This window comes from Balaenoptera physalus, assembly GCF_965194825.1.
Source record: "Balaenoptera physalus genome assembly, chromosome: 3".
NCBI classification, from domain to species: domain Eukaryota; kingdom Metazoa; phylum Chordata; class Mammalia; order Artiodactyla; family Balaenopteridae; genus Balaenoptera; species Balaenoptera physalus.
The window spans coordinates 142,307,174-142,324,179 of NC_138890.1; the positions used below are offsets into that span (position 1 = coordinate 142,307,174).

The 17,006-nt window shown below is 35.7% G+C and overlaps 2 protein-coding genes across 8 annotated transcripts in view; one reads left to right on the forward strand and one right to left on the reverse strand.

Annotated features, from left to right (window-relative positions):
- The window catches only part of FBXO4 (F-box protein 4), a 435,787-nt gene that overhangs the window by 136,048 nt on the left and 282,733 nt on the right, over positions 1–17,006 (reverse strand). The window lies entirely within an intron of this gene.
- Positions 13,437–16,992, forward strand: LOC309657309 (cytochrome c). The gene has a single exon (XM_082454544.1). It carries the CDS (start codon positions 13,530–13,532, stop codon positions 13,845–13,847), a length of 318 nt encoding a protein of 105 aa, XP_082310670.1. The 5' UTR covers positions 13,437–13,529; the 3' UTR covers positions 13,848–16,992.

The following is a 17,006-nucleotide window of genomic DNA, read 5'->3' on the forward strand; positions in this document are numbered from 1 at the left end:
TGATACTATTGCCAACAGTCAACTTCCCAAGCTCCAGACTCTTCTTACTCCTTCCTCTTATCAGAATTCAGTTACAGGTTTACCATTCTCCTGGACATGGCTCATTTTTGTTTTTTTTTCTAAAATGGTGGCTAATTTCTTGGTACACTGATCAAACTTTCAAGTCTAATTAAGAACAACAAAGAATGAATGCTATTAGTGACCCTTTCAACAGGAGTTTTCTAGTGTCATGGTCTTCAGAGAAATGGATGTTTGAAAGGGTACGCCCCACACAGCAAGGAGCTTAGGAGACAATTCTCAGGAGGACCCCTTCTTGGGGCTCCCAGGTCATAGCCACCAGATGACTGTTTACACCTATTGTGTAAAGCTCTTTCTTAAGGTATGATTTGAATATTTATGCTTGTGAAACACTCTGCCAGTTTGGCTCCTAACATTGTTTTTTAATTACTTTGTAGATATAACTTATATATCTTTTATTCAGTGGTGGCCTGTTATTTTACTTTTTAAAATTATCATCAGTCTCATCATCATCCTAGCAAAAATAATCACTACTTCTACTTTCACAACCATGAAGACTATGTTCATGTTTTGAGTCTTCAGTGTGTGTCATATGTTTGGGAAAACTGCCCTCCTGTTTCCATGAGGTGAGGAGGGAACCTTAATGAGATAACACAGTCCTCTTCTATGGGAGAAGTATGCATCTATCTGATGTTGAGATGGAAAGATTCTGACATCTTTTGGATGATGTTTCTTCATTAGATAGAGTGAAGTTGTCAGACCCCTAAATACATGTCCTCACTTTGTTCTATTTCCACTTACAAAGCTCTAAGGACATTAAAGCTGCCTATGGAGACTCCATCTCCAAAAGGAATTATGAAACGTCACTGTGGTTTAACTATGGTTATCAGATTTATCAGTCATTAAGTCCCTATTTTTATTCTTTTCCAATGTCAGTTGGTTCAAAACTGTGAGGGACAACAGTAAAATTACCTCTCAAAGGCTGAAACCCTTAACACCAGGCTCTATGCTCAGAGTTTTACATGCATTATCCTGATTAACTGTTACAACAACGTTGAGAGGTAGATATTATTACTCTCATTTTACAAATGATAATGAGAATTTCAGTGGCATAAGTAGCAGGTAAGTAGGAGAGAAAGGATTCAGGTCTAGGTATATCATGTTGCTTCCTAGTCTTTATGCTTTTACCATCCAAATACTCATTCTTAAACACCTTATAGTGTAGTATCACTTGATTTTGAAATTTAGGTAAATGGAATCATGCTTTATGTATGCTGTTATGTCCGGTTTCTTTTGTATTGTTCATGAGATTTTCCCCATGCTGTTCCATATAGCTGTAGCTCATTCATTTATATATTGAATAAAATTCAATTGGCAAAATTTATTTTTTATACTTCTAATGGACATTAGAATTGTTTACAGTTCTTTACTATTTGAATAATATTACTATGAAAATTCTTTCACATGTCCCTAGGTACACATGTGCATTTCTCTGTATTAAATCTTGCTTCACAACTAACACTTGATATTCAGTCTTCTAATTTTAGCCATTCTGGTGAATGAGTAACCGTCTGTTCTTGTGGTTTTATTTTGAATTTCCCTGATGTTTAATGAGGATGAGCACCTTTTCATGTGACATTCTTGGTTGTTTTGTTTTCCTAATTTATGAATTGCCTTTTAAATTCCCTTGCCATTTTTTTTTTTCTACTGGATTCTACTGGGTATCTGTCTTCTTATTGATTTGTAGGAACACAACATATGATGGAAGCCTTATGTCAAGTATGTATGTTGTAAATATCTTCTACCACTGTCTGGTTTACCATTTCACTTTCTTTTGATGAAAGGAAGTTTTAAAATTTAATGTAATCAAATATATTGGTCTTTTTTTCTGTTGTTAGTATTTCTTGTGTCCTTTTTAATAAAATCTTCTCCTACCTGGTATAATGAAACTATTCCCCTATATTAACTTCTAAAAACTTCATTTTGCTGGTTTTCACATTCAAGTCTCACTTGGAATTGGTTTTTCTGGTGGTATGAGGCAGAGGTTGATTTATCTGATTCATTTTCTGTTCGCTATAGGGAAATTGTCCCAGTACAATTTATGGAAAATATCATGTTTTACTCTTTGCTCTGTAGTGTCTCCACTGTCAAGTGTTTATATGTGTGTGGGTCTTCTGGGGGTCTTCTATTCTCTTCCATTGGCTGATATTTCTAATCTGGTGCTACTTCCACACTGTAAATAAAGCTTTATTTGAACACAGCCATGGTCACCCATTAATGTATTTCTTATGGCTTACTTTGGCACTGCAAGTGCAAAGTTGAATAGTTGAGACAGAGACAATATAGCCCAACAAAACCTACATATTCACTACCTAGCCCTTTACAGAAAAAGGTTGCTGACACTTGTTCTAACCTATACAAGAAGATTTTTCTTTAAATGAAACAATATATTAAAATTGGTAAGAAAAAAAATGTTATATTATTGTCTACTCAGGAAGTCCAATTAAATCAGTGAAAAGAAAAGTACTAGCATTGATGACAGAGTTCAGTAAAATGCAAGATTATAGAACAATTACAAAAAAGAAACACTTTCTTGTAGCTCATTAATTAGCTAACTAGAAAATATTATGCAAAAAAGGTACCATTCTCAAGCGTAATAAAAGTTTTAGTATCCACTAGCAATAATCTTAAAACTCTGAGGATTTTAAGTAAAATTACTACAATTTATACATTAGTGGGGATGTACTCTCACGTTTGTGATGTAAAGTCTTTCCATTAAGAAAAGTCACTCTATTTATACAAGTCTTATTTTGTATTTTTCACAACAGCCAGGACTCCAGATGGTGTCTCGAAGTGTGCAGGAGCCCCTCTAGGTTTGGTATCATCATCTGTAATATGGGGAGAAAAAAAATCTTTCCTACTCACCTCATACAATAGCTAATGGGATAAAATGGAATATTAGATGAATTAAAAATTTAAAGTGCCAAATGAAAAAAATGATATTAGCATTTATGTTTAATTCTATGTGAAAAGGAGAATGAGAGCAATGAAATCAGAATACATGTAGAGGGTGTAAAGTGAGAAACACAAAAGGAAACTAAGGATGCACGGTTTTAAAGTAAGATGATAGGTTAAGCTATCCAAGGTCATCTCATGTTTACTGCAGTCTTTGGAAATTAGGTAATTTCTTGTGATGTGCATTTAAGTCATGCTGTGGTGTAATGCGTGGGATTTGCTTGGAAATCATATTTAAGGCCCAGAAATGGATCAGTGATGAACAGCAAGTAATATTTGGGAAGCAGTGACCCTTAAAGTAGGCAGTTAGAAAGTACTAAGTAGAAGTGCTCAGAAGAGAAAGGCTGAGAGAAAGTGATTATTGCTTCATGCTAAAAGCTGCAGTAGAAATGTGCACCTGGGTGTTGGGCACAGAAGCTGGAAACTATACTTCAGACTGGTTCTGGGAAAGAGCACTGGTGCTTCTTTGAAGTATAATAATCTTACTGTGACAGGGAGTGAGAGGGTGATACTGCTCCTTCCCTTCTTCCCTGTGTTTTATTATGATTAGTGTGGTCTTTAGAGATAAATAGTATTGGAGAGATAGGCTTTTAAACCAGAATGATGGTCAGATTACCTGGGGAGATTTTAAATCATACATATCCGCAGACCCAAATCTGCTGAGGATGGAGTGGGGACAGGAATTCATATCTTGAAGATTCCACTTTTGATCACCCCAGTTTGAAAGCTCCAGAAACATTAGGGAAAGGACCCTTGTTGTCTTCCTGTCTATTTAGGAGTTCTTAAGTTTAACAACTCTTGTCTGTTTCAGAGCTGTTAAAATCCTGTGAGCCTCAGTCTGTTCCTCTGAAGATTAGATCAGAGTATCTTTAAGACTCCCTTCAGATCTTTGCCTCTGTGAAGTTTTAGAAAATCAATCACATAGAAGATTTGCTATAGAGCTCAGTTTGAACATTTTGAAAGAGATTTTCACCATTAAAGTCAGTTAACCAAAGGACTGTCTCATCTTGAACATCTCAAAGGAAGAGTAGATCTAATATATGTCAGTTAAGCCTTGACTGAAATCATTCATTCAACATTCAAGAATTCACCAAGAGGCCTTTTTATGACAAGCACTGTCACATGCACTGGGGTTAGAGAAGAGAACACCACACACACAATCTCTGTCCTTGTGGTACTTAATTCTGGAAGGGGGGGGGGCAGCAGGTAGAACAATAACAGCCAAAACAAACAAACAAACAAACAATTACACGTTAGGATAAGTGCCATGAAGGACACAGACAGGACGAGATGATAGAAAGTAATTTGGTGGGGATGGAATCAGGTGTCTACTTTGCATAGGATATTCGTGGAGGGCCTCACTGTACTGGCCCCTGAAAGAGGAGAGGGAGCTTGGCATCCAAAGGGGAGGGAGAAGAGTTTTCTAGTTAGAGGCCCAGTAAGTTACAGAGACCCTGAGGGGTAAAGAACTTGGAATGTTCAAGGATTGAAGGGAAGACAAATGGTGACTTGGATAGGGCCAGTGGTGGTGGAGACCCAGAGAAATGGCCAGGTTTGAGAGCTGTTTTAGACGAAGAAAATAGATCTTCCTTAAAGGAAAATAACACTCACCTCCTTGGTATGACAGAGAAATACAGAAACATCTGAACACTGAGCCATTCTGTGAAATACTCATTGCATGATCTTAGCCAAATTGTGTACCCTCTCTTTGCCTCAATTCCTTCATCTACAAAATGGAGATAATAATACTTACCTTATGGGTTGTTATAAGGATTAAAACTAGAAAGTAAGTATAAATATTTTGCAGTGTTTGGAATATATTACATTGTTGATAAATGTTAAGTAATGTTATAATTATTATTATTAATTTTTTTATCATATGGTTTTATAGAAGAGATGAGTCTATCAGTATCCTAAATAAAATAAGCCTCCAGCCTAGGTATTTAGGTTTACTCCTCACTGGAAAAACGAAAGACTCCTAAATCAATATAGGAAATTTATTTTAAAATACTTTGTTAAGACAGTATAATATTATACAGGGACCAGTTAAAATTTTATATCTAGAGGTAGTCAGTTAGCATGTGATCAAGAATGTACTGTTTAGGAGAAGTCAGCCAGCATTGTGTCAAGTACCAGAAGCCACGCTGGTTATCAATAAATTTATCGATATGTTTAACATACTGAATGTAAAAAAAATAGGTTTTATTGCTGAAACCAACGTCTTGCTAAATAACATAATGGACGTTATATGTAGCTCTTGTTGGTGAAATGAGGCATTTCCAATCTTGCATTATCTAGACAGAAGGATTCACCAAGGTCTGTATCCTGTACCCATTAAGAACATCACCCATGGCTTGATCCCTAATAGATCCTATATCCAGCTGTCTGGGTACATCTGTTTGCCTCATGCCCACTAGAGGACACAGACTTGGGAATCTGCCTCATATGAATCTCTAATACCAAGTATGCTTAAGTAACTTAGATGACATAGAAATGGAACTTCATCAAGCTTACAGAATATATTTATTAACTGTGATACTTGCCTTCTTAATAAATATTTAATAAATGTTATATGTGTGGAAAACTTTATTTGACACTGGCTTTCATTATAAAACATGTAGCAAGACTGTGGGAGATTAGCCCTTTCCTCAAATTTTATTGGTGGATACTTTCTTCTACCAAGAAGAATATAAGAAAACTGAATTGCTTGGGAAAGCTTGCAATAACGCCACGATTCCAGTGAATCACTTCCCCAATGCCCAATGTAGAGCCTTGCTTCCCAATAACAGCTTCTTTGTTATAGAAGCTGTGACTGCTACTTTAGTTTCCCTAAGATCTGTGGACCAGGAGTGGCCATGGGAAAACAACAGGTGCTCTGTTACCAAATTTTTGTTGTCAGCAGTGATGGCTATGGTATCCCTGCTGCTACCAACGTAAAGAAAGTCCTTGTCCCACCCGAACTGCTCAAATGACCTTTTCTTTACTGTTGTTATCCAAAAGGAATTATAAACGGGGGGTTACACTAAAGGTCATTCCCTTGCCTCTCACCACCTCCCCGATTCCACCCCCTCACACAAGAGAAATATCTGGACCTAGAGACTTATACATTCAATGCCTGGTCCCACTCAGGGGATTCCAATGGTAACACTACTTTTCTTCCTTCTTTCCTAGTCTCTTACATAACAATCCAAATGATACAGATCTTCTTTTTCCCCATTGGTAAATACAATCTAGACTATTTTCCTTGGGCAGATGGATGAGATTTATATTCAGTACCTCTAATTTGTTCAAGTCTAGTATTTAAGTAGGGATAATATTCAGATGTCCTGAGAAGATTTTTCAAAAAAATATATATACATATGTATATATGTATATGTATATATATATATATATGTATATGTATATATATATATATATATATATGGCTGAGTCACTGTGCTGTGCACCTGAAACTAACACAACATTGTAAATCAACTGTACTTCAATAAAAATAACAATAAGCCAACATCACATCTCAAAGATAATTTTTAAATAAATATATATATATAGTTGTGAGGCAAATTTGTCTATATTAATATTATTGAGTTCTGCAGATGAGCAAGGTGAACATGAGGTTGATTTGGTCATTGGAACATCCTGATAATTGATCAGTGAATTTTGAGATTGTCTTTCCCTCTTATTCCAGAATAACTTTTCATGATAATGATAAATTATGTATCGATATTTGATGTAGAATTATTTCTAAGAAATAAAATAAATTTAATATTTAATAAAACATATATGTGCATATGTATATATGTACATATATATGTATATTTACACACACACACACATACATAGCCCCCATCGTCATAGAATCAGACTCCTTTCTCTGGGTGGACCCAAGCATGTATAGTTGAAAAAACTCCAGGCTATTTACATATATAACCACATTTCAGAGCTACTGCTTAAGTTTCTAAACAAACTGGGTGTGGCCCAGGTTCACTAAATGGGTAACTAGGCTTGCCTTGATACACGTTTTCAAAACATTTCATTTCCTAAAACTGTGGAAGTGTACCTCTTAGAAGTTCCCAGCTGTTTCTCTTGCATTCTTGTCTGCCATATCCAAATGGTTCTTAAGGACTGGGGTCATCCCACTTCCCCTCCTCTCTTGTTAGGTGGTCCAGCATAGACCAATCAGGACACTTTAAATCACATTTTTATAGGTCTTGGATTATACTGGCAATTTGGAGTATTGGGTTGGAGTACTAAATCTTCTGGTTCCACAAGCCCATTCTCCAGGTCTGAGCTGCATGCAGAAGTTCCCCACCTCACGCTGGGGGTCAGGGAGCACATAGCTAAAGAGGCAGTGTTACTCAATCTGATGGGGGCAAAATGGAATGAGTGAAGAATCAGGCAGGTCAAGAATCAGAGCTGCTGAGGGGCTCATACAGGAGGATGTTTCCAGTTGACAAATATTAAGCATTCATGGTGTGGCTACCCTGTGCTCTTCTGGGGTAGGTGGGAAAGACTTGACCTGTGTTTTCTTGTAAATCAGGAGATTCTAAACTTTCCTCAAAATAAGTGAAACTTTTAAATTATGCCACAGGGTTTTATCTCCCAAGGGTATTCATTAATTATTTGATCCAAATTCCTTGCATCGTAGCACAATGTCAAAATTGCAAACTATGAATTTTTCAAGAGAACACTGGAAACCAGTTGTAAACACTTGAAAAACACGTAGTTAAATTCACAACTCAAAAGCAAATGTTTTGTTTTTCATATTCACATTATTTTTGTAGGAGTGGGCAAACTGTGTCACCTTGCATACCTTCCCTCTTTTTGTACATCATTAGTTCATTTCCACCTTCATTCATCATTCATTCAATAAGTATTTATTGTATGTTTGCTATGTGCCAGGTACTGTGCTCTGACCTGGAGATAAAAGGATGAACACAAGTGCTCACCATTCATATTTCTTGGAATTCTTAGTCTGGTGAAAGACAGGCATTAATGAAAATACCATACATCCTTATAAAGTTGCATTTTAAGTGTTAAGTGTTACAAAGGAAAATGATAGCATACTATGAGTGGGTATAATATAATCTAGTTAGATGAATCAGAAAAGACTTCCTTAAGGATAGGAAGTGGGCTGAGATCTGCAAAATAGGTAGGATTTAGCCAGGCAAAAACATGCAACAAAGGGAACAGCATGGGAAAAGTCCATGTGGCCAGAGGACCATCTGAGTTTAAGGAACTCAAAAAAGCCTGGAGTAGCTGGAATGAGAGAGCAAAAGGAAGGGCAATAGGAGATAAGGCTGAGAAGGTAGGACAAGGCAAGGTGAGGAGGGCTCCCCTCATACACATTGTCTTACCCTCTCTGATTTTCCCCTTACCCAGTTCTCTCAACTGAAGGACTTCATTTAACACTCCCAACACTTTCCCTACGTCCACTACTTTCACCTAGAATTTCCTCCCCAAATTCCATTTTTTCCATGAATCTTTCAGTGATGCCTCAAATAGAATTTATCTGATACTTTCTGTTTCCATGAACTTTGCATTTTTATTAAAATTTATCATATTTCAGGTTACCTCATACTTTTTTAAAACATATATGTCTCTCTTTCCAGATTTTATGACCTACATAGCAGGAATCTTGTTCATTTCCTATGGGCCCTAGCAAAGTATCTTGTGTCTAGCAAGAGTCTCATAAATTCTTATTGAATCATGTTAACACCAGGCTTCTGTAGAAAACAAAAAGTCAAATACATTGCTTTGTTTCCTTTCTTTTAAAGATTTTTTTTTTTTTTTGCTCAAAAAAAAGGCAACAGATAACAGAAAAGGTATTATGTAACATTGCAGACAGAATCCAAAAGTCCCCTAATATTTTTAAAGATTAACTTTCTTTTAAAGAAGAAATATGCCACATGAAGTCCAGATAAGAACCTCCTGCTATTTGGGGAGATATTATTATATTATTTTGGAAAACTCCAAATAGTCTGAATGAAGATCTCAATCTTTTACCCAAAAAATGGTATCTTATAATTAAAGCAACTTTCTGTAAAAATTAATGCTGTTTATAAAACATTTGGAAAATAGAGAAAAGTGGAAAAGAGCCATATTTGATGAACTTTGTTTCATCCTGAAGTCTTGATCTTCCTTCATATGTATGTAGAGTTCTCTGATTTTACTTTTTCCCCACTATTTTTGAGAACCTTGTGGAAGCTTTAGACTCTATAATATGTCCTCTTAACTGAAAAGGATTGGCACAATGCACAGCCATTAACTTTTATACGTGTACTTTCTGTAATCCTTTCTAATGCAAATGCTTATGCCTCGTGCATTACTGACTTTCATAGAAAATGTTATTTCTTAATTTACAGTTATGACTTAGGCTGAACACGGACTTACTGTTTGTCAGCTTTAACCCTGATGGAGTGGATTTAGGTATTGAGGTGAAATGGTAGGAAATTGAGAAAAACGAAACTTAGTGATTAGTGTTAAATGTTGACAACAAGCATTGTAACAATTTGAGGCAGTGTGAAATTGCCCTTTTCAGTGATTATGACAGTAAAGAAAGGCACCACAGGGTCATTGCTAAGTAAGGAGGACTGAAGCAAAGTTGGGAGAACACAAAAGGAGCCTGCATCTCCCTGCTTGAAGTTGATTCAACAAAAAGAGAAATTGCAAAAGTTGAGTATGTTTTTAACAGCACTTATGAAACACTGAGACTTTAACTTTTAGACAGAGGCAAGGTGGTCTAAGCTAAAATGAAATGGAGAGAGACAAAAATTATGAAGAGTAATGCTTAGTACCTATGGACAGGTTTTTAACCTGGGATCCACAGATCATTTCCAGGAGGCTGTATGCAAATTTTACATCTGTGTGTATTTTCAGGGGTTCATTAAAGTTAAGAAGCTCTGTGTATGGTATAATTTTCTACCCATTTAATTGAATTTATAATCTATTATTTACTTTTGAATACTTCAGTTTAAATGGTGTGATATAACTGTGTCCATTCCCTAGTTTTAATTGATATGCTGATGTAGCATTTCAGAGAGTGTGGTCGCATACCCCTCCGGGAACTCCAGCCAAGACCCATTTAGATCAAACCTATTTTCATGATGATATTAAAATGTTATTTACCTTTGTTACTGTGTTTACACTTGCACTGAGAGTGCAAAAACAGTGGTCAGTAAAACTGCTGGCACCTCAACATGAATCAGGCAGAAGTACCTAAAGTAATAATTATATTCTTCATTGCCATGTATTCACAGGAAAAAGAAAATGTTTTATTTAAGAATATTCTTGATGAAGTAGTAAAAAACAAAAACAAAATAATTTATTAAATCTTAACCTATGATCACACAATTTTTTACCATTCTATGTGAAAAAAATGGACATTGCACATAAAGCACCTCTACCACATATCAAAACTGATGACTATTCAAGGAAAGTACAATTTTTGAATTTTGAGATAAACAAGCCATTTTTTTCAAGTAATTACTTTTACTTGAAAAAAGACTAAAACAAATTATGGTAATTCAGATTATCACTTCACAGATAACAACTGACAGTATTTATTGACAGTGATAAAATTCAAGGTTACAGGAGAAAATTAGAATTTTGCAAAATATGTGTCTGCCACTATCAGCATAATAGCCTACCAATATTTAAAGAATTTTTGATGAGATCAGTGCTGATAATAATAAATGTAGCAATTTTTTGTGTTGTATAAAATATGTCAACATTTGGAAGATCTGCATGACACAGTGAATATTTTCCAAATGACTAATGCTTGATTGACAGAATCATGCATGGATAAAAGATATACCCAAAGTGAGAGGTAGACTGGAGGACTTTAATGTAATGGAATAGGAAAAATTAATCAAGTTTTAGAATAGTATCAAAAAAAATATCATAGAGGAAGCTTGCACAAGCCTCTTAGATAGCCTAATCCACCAGAGGGCAGACAGCAGAAGCAAGAAGAACTACAGTCCTGCAGCCTGTGGAATGAAAAACACATTCACAGAAAGATAGACAAAATGAAAATGCAGAGGACTATGTACCAGATGAAGGAACAAGATAAAACCCCAGAAACACAACTAAATGAAGTGGAGAAAGGCAACGTTCCAGAAAAAGAATTCAGAATAATGATAGTGAAGATGATCCAGGACCTCAGAAAAAGAATGGAGGCAAAGACTGAGAAGGTGCAAGAAATGTTTACCAAGACCTAGAAGAATTAAAGAACAAACACCTAGAAGAATTACAGAACAAACAGAGATGAACAATACAATAACTGAAATGAAAAATACACTAGAAGGAATCAGTAGCAGAATAACTGAGGCAGAAGAATGGATAAGTGACCTGGAAGACAGAATGGTGGAATTCACTGCTGCAGAACAGAATAAAGAAAAAAGAATGAAAAGAAATGAAGACAGCCTAAGAGACCTCTGGGACAACGTTAAATGCACCCACATTTGCATTATAGGGGTCCCAGAAGGAGAAGAGAGAGAGAAAGGACCTGAGAAAATATCTGAAGAGATTATAGAGGAAAACTTCCCTAACATGGGAGAAGAAATAGCCATCCAAACCCAAGAAGAACAGAGAGTCCCAGGATGGATAAACCCAAGGAGAAACCCATCAAGACACATAGTAATCAAACTGACAAAAATTAAAGACAAAGAAAAATGATTAAAAGCAACAAGGGAAAAATGACAAATAACATACAAGGGAACTACCATAAGGTTAACAGATGATTTCTCAGCAGAAACTCTACAAGCCAGAAGGGAGTGGCATGATATATTTAAAGTGATGAAAGGGAAGAACTTACAATCAAGATTACTCTTCCCGGAGAGGATCTCATTCAGCTTTGATGGAGAAATCAAAAGATTTACAGACAAGCAAAAGCTAAGAGAGGCACATATATACAATGGAATATTACTCAGCCATGAAAAGAAATGAAATTGAGTTATCTGTAGTGAGGTGGATGGACTTAGAGTCTGTCATACAGAGTGAAGTAAGTCAGAAAGAGAAAAACAAATACTGTATGCTAACACATATATATATATATATATATATATATGGAATCTAAAAAAAAAAAAGGTTCTGAAGAACCTAGGGGCAGGACAGGAATAAAGATGCAGATGTAGAGAATGGACTTGAGGACACAGCGAGGGGGAAGTGTAAGCTGGGACGAAGTGAGAGAGTGGCATGGACATATATACACTACCAAATGTAAAATAGATAGCTAGTGGGAAGCAGCCACATAGCACAGGGAGATCAGCTTGGTACTTTGTAACCACCTGGAGGGGTGGGATAGGGAGGGTGGGAGGGAGACACAAGAGGGAGGGGATATGGGGATATATGTATACATATAGCTGATTCACTTTGTTATACAGTATCAACTAACACACCATTGTAAAGCAATTATACTCCAATAAAGATGTTTAAAAAAAAAGAAAGCTAAGAGAATTCAGCACCAACAAACCAGCTCTATAACAAATGCTAACGGAACTTCTCTAATTGGGAAACACAAGAGAAGAAAAGGACCTACAAAAACAAACCCAAAACAATTTAAAAAATGGTCGTAGGAACATACATATCAATAATCACCTTAAATATGAACGGATTAAATGCTCCAATGAAAAGACACAGGCTCACTGAATGGATACAAAAACAAGACTCATACATATGCTGTCTACAATAGACCCACTTCAGACCTAGGGACATATATAGATTGAAAGTGAGGGGATGGAAAAAGATATTCCATGCAAATGGAAATCAAAAGAAAGCTGGAGTAGCAATTCTCATATCAGATAAAATAGACTATTAAATAAAGAATGTTAGAAGAGACAAGGAAGGACACTACATAATGATAAAGGGATCAATCCAAGAAGAAGATATAACAATTATAAATATATATGCACCCAACATAGGAGCACCTCAATATATAAGGCAAATGCTAACAGCTATAAAAGAGGAAATTGATAGTAACACAGTAACAGTGGGGAACTTTAACACCTCACACCAATGGACAGATCACCCAGACAGAAGAATTAATAAGAAAACACAAGCTTTAAATGACACAATAGACCAGACAGATTTAATTGATATTTATAGGACATTCCACCCATAAACAGCAGATTACACTTTCTTCTCAAGTGCACACAGAACATTGTCCAGGATAGATCACAACTTGGGTCAGAAATCAAGCCTCGGTAAATTTAAGAAAATTGAAATCATATCAAGCATCTTTTCCAACTACAACACTATGAGATTAGAAATTAATTACAGGGAAAAAAACGTAAAAAACACAAACACATGGAGGCTAAATAATACATTACTAAATAACCAAGAGATCACAGAAGAAATCAATGAGGAAATCAAAAAATACCTAGAGACAAATAACAAAGAAAACACGATCCAAAATCTATGGGATGGGGGATTAGAGAGCAGGACATTCAGCTTGTGAGCGGGAACGTCTTAGTCGTACACGGAGAAAGAACGATTTAAAAATGGGTGATGTTGAGAAGGGCAAGAAGATTTTTGTTCAGAAATGTGCCCAGTGCCATACTGTGGAAAAGGGAGGCAAGCACAAGACTGGGCCAAATCTCCATGGTTTGTTTGGGCGAAAGACAGGTCAGGCTGTTGGATTCTCTTACACAGATGCCAACAAGAACAAAGGCATCACCTGGGGAGAGGAGACGCTGATGGAGTATTTGGAGAATCCCAAGAAGTACATCCCTGGAACAAAAATGATCTTCACTGGCATTAAGAAGAAAGGAGAAAGGGCAGACTTGATAGCTTATCTCAAAAAAGCTACTAATGAGTAATAGTTGGCCACTGCCTTATTTATTATGAAACACATGTCTCATGACTTTTTATGTGTACCATATTTAAATTGATCTCATACACTAGAATTCAGATCATGAATAGTTGATGTAATATTTCTGTCCTGATTTAAATAAGATTGGCTTGTGGCTAAACGAATATGGTCAGCTTTTTGAATTTTGATATTAATTCTGGTTCAGCAAGTAGTATCACTGTTTTCCCCATCTAAAGAGATGATTAAACTTGAATAAGGAATGTTAAACTTTTCAGGGATATGGTGAATGCCTTCTCAAACCCTATAGGAGATTGGTTTTATATTTAGATTTCTATAACTGGTTATATTAATATATTTAAATATTGAGAAGCTCCCTTCAATGTCTCATAGACCAGCAAGATTCACCTGTGTTTCAAGTTGTGTTCATTCACCTGTTAAGGCAAAGGTTGAAGATACACTGACAATGTCCACTTTATCTTTTTGGTCTTAACTATGCCAATTTAATTAAAATTCTCCATCTTAAAAAAAAAAATCTGTGGGATGTGGCAAAAGCAGTTCTAAGAGGGGAGTGTATAGCAATACAGTCCTACCTCAAGAAACAAGAAAAATCTCAAATAAACAATCTAACCTTACACCTAAAGGAACTAGAGAAAGAAGAACAAACAAAACCCAAAGTTAGTAGAAGGAAAGAAATCATAAAGATTCGAGCAGAAATAAATGCAATAGAAACAAAGAAAACAATAGCAAAGATCAATAAAACTAAAAGCGGTTCTTTGAGAAGATAAACAAAATTGATAAACCTTTAGCCAGACTCAACAAGAAAAAGAGGTAGAGGACTCAAATCAATAAAATTAGAAATGAAAAAGGAGAAGTTACAAATGACACTGCAGAAATACAAAGCAACTGAAGAGACTACTAGAAGCAACTCTATGCCAATAAAATGGACAACCTGGAAGAAATGGACAAATTCTTAGAAAGGTATAACCTTCCAAGACTGAACCAGGAAGAAATAGAAAATATAAACAGACCAATCACAAGTAATGAAATTGAAACTGTGATTAAAAATCTTCCAACAAACAAAATCCTTGGACCAGATGGCTTCACAGGTAAATCCTATCAAACATCTAGAGAAGAGCTAGTACCGAGATAGTACAAAAAAAAGAAAATTACAGACCAATATCACTGATGAATATAGATGCAAAAATCCTCAACAAAATACTAGCAAACAGAATCCAACAACACAATAAAAGGATCATACACCATGATCAAGTGGGTTTTATCCAAGGGATGCAAGGATTCTTCTATATATGCAAATCAATCTATGTGATACACCATATTAACAAATTGAACAATAAAAACATATGATCATATCAATAGATGCAGAAAAAGCTTTCAACAAAATCCAACACCCATTTCTAATAAAAACTTTCCAGAAAGTGGGCATAGAGGGAACATACCTCAACATAATAAAGGCCATATACAACAAACCCACAGCAAACATCATTTGCAATGGTGAAAAGCTGAAAGCATTTCCTCCAAGATCAGGAAGAAGACAAGATGTCCACTCTCACCACTATTATTCAACATAGTTTTGGAAGTCCTAGCCACGGCAAACAGAGAAGAAAAAGAAATAAAAGGAATTCAAATTGGAAAAGAAGAAGTAAAACTGTCACTGTTTGCAGATGACATGATACTATACATAGAAGATCCTAAAGATGCTACCAGAAAATTATTAGAGCTAATCAATGAATTTGGTAAAATTGCAGGATACAAAATTAATGCACAGAAATCTCTTGCTTTCCTATACACTAACAACAAAAGATCAGAAAAAGAAACTAACGAAAGAATCCCATTCACCATTGCAACAAAAAGAATAAAATACCTAGGAATAAACCTACCTAAGGAGGTAAAAGACCTGTACTCAGAAAACTATAAAACACTGATGAAAGAAATCAAGGATGACACAGATAGATGGATAGACATACCATGTTCTTGGATTGGAAGAATCAATATTGTGAAAATGACTATACTACCCAAAGCAATTTACAGCTTCAATGCAATCCCTATCAAATTGCCAATGGTATTTTTTACAGAACTAGAACAAAAAATCTTCAAATTTGTATGGAGACACAAAAGACCATAAATAGCCAAAGCAATCTTGAGGGAAGACAACAGAGCTGGAGGAATCAGACTCCCTGACTTAAGACTATACTAGAAAAGTACAGTAATCAAGACAATATGGTACTGGCACAAAAACAGAAATATAGATCAATGGAACAGGATAGAAACCCCAGAGGTGAACCCATGCACTTATGGTCAACTACTCTATGACAAAGGAGGCAAGGATATACAATGCAGAAAAGGCAGCCTCTTCAATAAGTTGTGCTGGGAAAACTGGACAGCAACATGTAAAAGAATGAAATTAGAACACTCCTTAACACCATACACAAAAATAAACTCAAAATGGATTAAAGACCTAACTGTAAGACCAACACTATAAAACTCTTAGAGGAAAACATAGGAAGAACACTCTTTGACATGAATCACAGCAAGATCTTTTTCGATCCACCTCCTAGAGTAATGGAAATAAAAACAAAAGTAAACAAATGGGACCTAATGAAACTTAAAAGCTTTTACACAGCAAAGGAAACCATAAACAAGATGAAAAGACAACCCTCAGAATGGGAGAAAATATTTGCAAAAGAAACAATGGACAAAGGATTAATCTCCAAAATATATAAACAGCTCTTGCATCTCAATATCAAAAAAACAAACAACCCAATCAAAACATGGGTGGAAGACCTAAATAGACATTTCTCCAAAGAAGACATACAGATGGCCAAGAGGCACATGAAAAGCTGCTCAACGTCACTAATTATTAGAGAAATGCAAATCAAAACTACAATAAGGTATCACCTCACACCAGTTAGAATGGACATCATCAGAAAAATCTACAAACAATAAATCCTGGAGAGGGTGTGGAGAAAAGGGAACCCTCTTGCACTGTTGGTGGGAATGTAAATTGATACAGCCACTATGGAGAACAGTATGGAGGTTCCTTAAAAAACTAAAAATAGAATTACCATATGACCCAGCTATCCCACTATTGGGCATATACCCAGAGAAAACCATAATTCAAAAAGACACATGCACCCCAATGTTCACT

Coding starts and splice junctions, on each gene's coding strand:
- LOC309657309 (XM_082454544.1), top strand. CDS start 13,530: ATGGGTGATGTTGAGAAGGGCAAGAAGATTTTTGTTCAGAAATGTGCC.